The 6,000-nt window shown below is 49.9% G+C and overlaps 1 protein-coding gene across 2 annotated transcripts in view; it reads left to right on the top strand.

Annotated features, from left to right (window-relative positions):
• The first annotated feature begins 4,410 nt into the window (after window positions 1–4,410).
• Window positions 4,411–6,000, top strand: part of LOC119387794 (formin-like protein) — a 38,703-nt gene continuing 37,113 nt past the window's right edge. The window contains exons 1-2 of one of the 2 annotated variants that reach the window (XM_037655306.2): window positions 4,411–4,568; window positions 5,762–5,902. In XM_037655306.2, the coding sequence (XP_037511234.2) occupies window positions 4,425–4,568; window positions 5,762–5,902 (285 nt within the window). In that variant the 5' untranslated portion in view covers window positions 4,411–4,424. The remainder of the gene's footprint in view (window positions 4,569–5,761; window positions 5,903–6,000) is intronic. The other variant, XM_037655307.2, reaches the window with a different exon arrangement.

Raw genomic sequence — 6,000 nt, 5'->3', positions numbered from 1 at the left:
CGTTCGCGTGCGTGTGCTGGGCAGCTACACAATATGTGCTCAAGTGTTTCTGGCACTCGACAGTGATCACAATTGGGACCGGCGTCACTGCAGCTGATGATATGTGCGTATACGTCTTGTGAATGATATGTGCGTAACGTCTTGTGAGTGATATGTGCGTAACGTCTTGTGAATGTGAAGAAATACATGTGCGCGTGTGTGTGCGTGTGTATGTGTGTTTGAGAGAGAGAGACAGAGAAATTAAGGTCACTATAAGCTTCAACGCGTTGCACAGAGTTTGCAAGGTGCTTCTTCCTTTTGCACAGCTGTATTGCGTTGGAAAGTGTGTGATGCTTTAATAATGTGTCACTTACACTCTAAAATCCGCCATGGTGCTCGACTGCCGACTCGAAGGTCGCGGGATCGATGCCGGCTGCGGCCGCCGCATTTTCGATGAAGGCGAAAATGCTTGAGGCTCGTGTACTTTGATTTAGGTGCACTTAAAGAACCCCAGTTGGTCGAAATTTTCGGAGCCCTCCACTACGGCGTCCCTCATAATCATATCGTGGTTTTGGGAAGTAAAACCCGAACAATATACGTAGACTCTAGTATTTGGGGAGTATTTCTGCCACACAGCTATAATCGTAATCTGGCTTGCTCGCGTTTTCTTCCTTGAAAACCCGGCTCTTGCCACTTTCCTGTCAATGTCACGATGATGGCGCGCGCACCGTTCGTGACCGGGAAGCGCCGAGACCGCGGTGTTAACGCAAGGAAAGATGGCGTGGCAGAAATACTTCCCAAATACTCGATTGTTTTCTTAGAGTGCATATTAGTCACTACTGCAGTCTGTACGTGACATAGCACATTCCTGGCGCAACGCCGTGCATCTTGGGTCGACCGGCATGGTGTCCCTGTGAACGGTGTAGAACGAGACAAGTTCCAAGCGCGCATGCGCGTATACAGGCAGGAAGGTGCACGCACGTAGGAAAGCGATCGCGCGTCGTCGCAATTCCTGCACGCATTCGTCGCGGCGCCTCGCGCGTAAAAACGTCAGGCGCCGCACGTCTGTCCGCGCTTGAGTGATGCCCGAATGGCGCGGCCGACGGCTTTTGTTTTGCGCGAGACCCTCCTCCGGGTCGTGGTTGTACCGCGCGATGTGGAGAGGACGTCTGACGCTGTTATCACGCAGACATTGTGCCGCTGCCTCCGGCTGCGACGTCGTAAAGAAAGCTACGACGCTTGCTGCCGCTTTCGATGGCTGGGAAACAATACGCCCCTTTCTCTTGTACACGCTTGTGACCGAGTATACGTGTGTGTGTATGAAGGGGGGGGGGGGGGAATTGAGGAAGAGGGACCAACGCAGCCAACGCTCTACAGAGAGCTCGCTTGGTCTTTGTATCTGTGACAGGGTGCGTTCTGTTTGGCCTGCCCCTGGCGCGCACCATAGAGGCGCCAAGGGTGTCTGTCCGTGCGGCGTCGTGCCTGCGGCGGGCAGCTCGTAAAGATAGCGCAAGATGAACGTCCGGGTGGGGTGCGCCACCAGTGCTTGGGCGCTATATAGTTGGGTGTCTGGTGCGCTAAGCGTTATGGCAATATATATATATATATATATATATATATATATATATATATATATATATATATATATATATATATATATATATATATATATATATATATATATATATATATACGTGTGTGTGTGTGTGTCAACTCCCTCGACTTGTTCAGCTCCGGTTGTTTACTTTCCCAGCTCGAACGACCCTCGTGGCGGTTCAAGCTGTGTGTCACTCTCATCGTCGACGAGGGCAGGTCAACTCTCGCTTAAGCATAAGCGTAACAAATTTGTTCACGACAGACAATCGCTCATTTAAGTTATCCGTCTGGAAGAGAGAAAGGAAAATACTTTCTTCGTCGGACATCGTACCGTGTGCGTGAAGTATATCGCACTTTGACGAGGACAAAAGGGACAAGCAAGACACGACACTCGCACTCTTGTCCCTTTTGTCCTCGTCAAAGTGCACCGCTTCACCTGTACGGTATGATCAATCACGAACTAGCCCATGCGGCTTTCAACATTATGTTATCGAACTTCGTCTACTGTTTGCGGCCGAGCTGGTGTCACCGTGCAGATCTCTACTGCAGGCATTGCTGTCCGCAGCCGCACAGCGCACGTTAGGCGCTGCCGTTACTTTTAAGTCTGCTCGAATGAGGGCTTTGCACCACCAGAACACGAGTCTATCCGTCACGTGCAGTTGTCCACATTGTATTGTATATCTTCAATGCAGGCGTTTACTACGACGTTCTGTAGAACTATAAGTGTCATGGTTTAGGTTATAAACGAACAGAGAACGGAGGGACAAACGAAGACGCTCGCGGGAATCTGCCCAATCTCGCACTTAGCTCATCGTTATTGCCAATGCAGTGTTATAAAAGGAACTACAAAACACTGATATTTACAACAGCTCATCTGAAATTGAAGGTGCAGGCGAATGTAGCAAGCGCAGCTTTCGCCCTGAATAGTGCTGGAGTCGCTGGCCGGGTGTATTTCGCTTTCTGTCTCATTCTTTACGGTAAAGGGTAAGCCCGTACTATACAACGATTAACTGTATTAATCCTTCCTGCCTCCTCCAGCTGTGTATTCTCATATAGTTTATGTTGCCGCTGCGCATGCATGCCGGGTCCGACATCGCGTGTCCTGCTGGGATGTCGGCGCGTGCGTTTGTGCGTGCGTGCGCGCATATCAGAGGCGCGGCGACCTCCGGTGGTCCTGCAGCCGGAAATTGCGCCCCGTGTGCGTGTCGGGCTTCTTCTTGGTACAGCGAGCCATGTCGCGACACACCCCCGGCTTCCTTCTCTCTCTCCATCCTGTTCTGCCGTTATTGCGGAAATGTTTGTCGTTCTTCCTGTGCCATAACCGATACAGATAGAGCCTCGTATTGAAGGACTTCTCCTTACGGCGCCTGCAGGATCAGCTCAATCTCTTTGTATCCACCCCTGGCTCGTTTGCCTCGTCTGTACAAATAACGCCTCCAGAGTTGCCCGCGCAGCGTGGTAAAGGCGCAGAATATTGTTTTCGCTGGAACTGCATTGCTTGCGCTCTCGGCACCTCGGTATACCGCCGATACGCCACAATTAAGCCGATATGTTCGATGCAATTACAACGTAAACTCAAACTAAGATGCTGTGCGCGATACGTGAGCTTTGCATTGTTGCGCATTTGCTCCGTGGCGAGGCTGAACTGAGAGTATGCGCGCACACTCACTCACACGCGCGCACGCATGCACGCACGCACGCACGCACGCACGCACGCACACCTAGTTTTCCGTGATATCTCTTTTCCGTTCCAATCCTGCTCAGGCCCAATGGCGAGCGTCGTGATCCCACGGCTTCCGTAATCCAACGCCATTCGTCGTGCGGACCTGCGGTCGCGGATTTGTGGCGGCCGTCCTCCGCAAATCCGCGAGGGGCGGTGCCGACCGCGTGCGCTTGGCCTCGGCGACACGAAAAGTTGACTGATCGGGAGGTGAATGAAAGTCGGTCGGTCGGTCGGTCGGCGGCCTCCGACCCCGTCCACTCCTGCAGCGGCACGGTCGGGCTGGTGGGAAAAATTGCTCGTCGTCGCGTGTCCCAATCTTTCACAGTTCCCTCTCTGCGCGTCACTTTCTGCATAGCTGCTGCGCCGCGCGCTTTTCCGATAGCGTGCCCGAGCGCGCGCCCCTTTGCCGGACAGCGAAATCGCGTGCGTTCGCTGCACTCCCCGGTGTGCGCTGCTTGGAAAGATGGAAGTTCCAAGTGGGTCACCACGGATGGATGAACGCCCACGCTGTCAATGTCCTTTGTATTTAGTTACGCGGAAAGAATATGCGCGCGTTGGAATGGACGGTGTGCGTGCGTGGAGGTGTGCGTGTGCATGTTTACTGACAGCAATCGCTGTAGTTTATTAGTCCCGTATTTCCTCTTTTATGATTCCGGAAGATTCTGTGATACATCCGGAAAAGAGAAACATCGAATTGTATATGTTGTACGAACAGGAATAGGTGACTCAGACAAGCTGGCCGATGTTTCGATAGGTGTATACGTATATATATTTGTAACAGGCGCCTTGTCATCCTTGGCCCCTTTAATACTAACACGCCAACGATGACAGGGTGTCTATGACAAAGATAGGTACACCTATCGAAACGTCGGCCAGCCTGTCTGAAGCATTTGTTTTTGGTTCGTACAACATCTATAGCATATTATTGTGTCTCCGTCCGTGGGCTCCCACCTTAACTATGGATTTCAACGAGTTGTGAAGCATGACGAAGCATGCGCATGCTTTATGCCACATTCCTGTTATGGCGTACAGTTTTTTTCTCAATCCTGCGCTTCTCACTGTATAGTTTCCGTTTGTTGTGTGGTTTAGAGCATGCGCGGTTACCAAGTTTACCAAGTCATCCAGTATGACCACTAACGTGCGTTCTCATCTTCCTTCTCTCCCTTTTTTCCCCCGTCTCTCGCAGAATTCTATGGATCTGCCACCTGACAAAGCTAAACTGCTCAAGCAGTACGATGACGAGAAAAAATGGGACATGATTTGCGATCAAGTAAGTGACTTCTCTTCCACTCTTATTGGCCGCGGGTCTCAGCTGGACACGCCCACAACAGAGTGCGGCTCGACGTCGGAGTACGGCAGAAACGGGTGGACGTATTGTTACGCACTTAACGCGCCTGTGTGATTTGCCACCTTTCATATAACGCCAGCTTGCTCTGTTAGTTTTGACGGTCTGTGGTTTTTTTGTTTATTTCGACCGTCCCGTTTGTGTGAAGGATCTGCCTTCGTATATGTTATCTTGTTAAGCTGCAACGAAGATCACGCCTTGGAGGAAGCGCCGATGGCATTAGTTAACTTAGCTAACAATGTTAGTTAATGGTTAATTTTAAACACCAATATGGTTTCTGAAATATGGACACTATCGCCTATATACATTGTGCCATGCAAGTGCAAGCCACTTAAACCGTTTATAGGCTATGTAAACTCACACTCTAAGATAGTGCACAAAATGCAAAAGGCACTGCTAAAGATAATGACACTTAAAATATGTCGCTTTCATATTCAAACACTTCTGATCAGACATGTGCTGCATGCTCGAATAGTATATGTAAAGTTGTAAGGTATGCGGCCGGGTATTTCCTCTCGGCATCAGTATACTGTCATGCTGCAGGCTCACTTTTTTTAATTATTTTCATTCGTTAGGTCAAGTTATAGGATGGGTTTTAGTGTAACTTTATTCCAAATATAAATAGGAAAGCCCAGCCTTCATAACTCAGACGAATATACTAATGCCTACAAAATGCTATTTCGTACGTGGAAATCGCGCAATATCTCAAATGCATCGCGGCCTAACCGCGCTGTCTGTATAGGCGTGGCACCAAAGAAAGGGGGCCCGGCTGCCCCCCTGAAATTTTTAACCTACCTTCCCCTTTGAACGATGATGAACGTAATCGAGCGACTATTTATTGAATGGGCGTCTCACCTTGTCGAAAGGCTATCCTTCGAGTGTTTTCTTGCTCTCAATGCGGAAATGGAGTGTGGTTTAGTGACGTCTTATTGAACGAGACGTTTTATGTTTTGCACTAATCCAATTTCTGTCTCTTTCTTTTTTCCCCTGTTCCCATCCTTTCCCTCCTCCCTGTTTCCCACCTGCCCTGTTCCCTTCCCTCCACGTACATTGGCCATATCTGTCGACCACGCCCCCTCCTCGCCCTTCTTTTCGACCCCCACCTTCACCCTGCATAGGAAAAAGTGATCGCAAAAGAACCCCCCTCCTTTTACTTACGTAAATTAAAGACCTACCTTGATCCCCGAGCTTCCAGGAGCGCCAAGGTAAATAATCAAATGGTGTACGATGCCGTTTCGACATTATTGTTACCCATACAGGTATACATTTCTTCTTCTGCCTGCGTTTTTCTGCCTCCATGCATCGACCTCACTAACTGGGTGCGGGGTGTTTTTTGCGTGCGGTGGTGGTAAAGGAC

This window comes from Rhipicephalus sanguineus, chromosome 3, assembly GCF_013339695.2.
Source record: "Rhipicephalus sanguineus isolate Rsan-2018 chromosome 3, BIME_Rsan_1.4, whole genome shotgun sequence".
Lineage (NCBI taxonomy): Eukaryota > Metazoa > Arthropoda > Arachnida > Ixodida > Ixodidae > Rhipicephalus > Rhipicephalus sanguineus.
The sequence above is the reverse complement of the archived record's forward strand: the minus strand, read 5'-3'. Positions and strand labels throughout refer to the sequence as shown.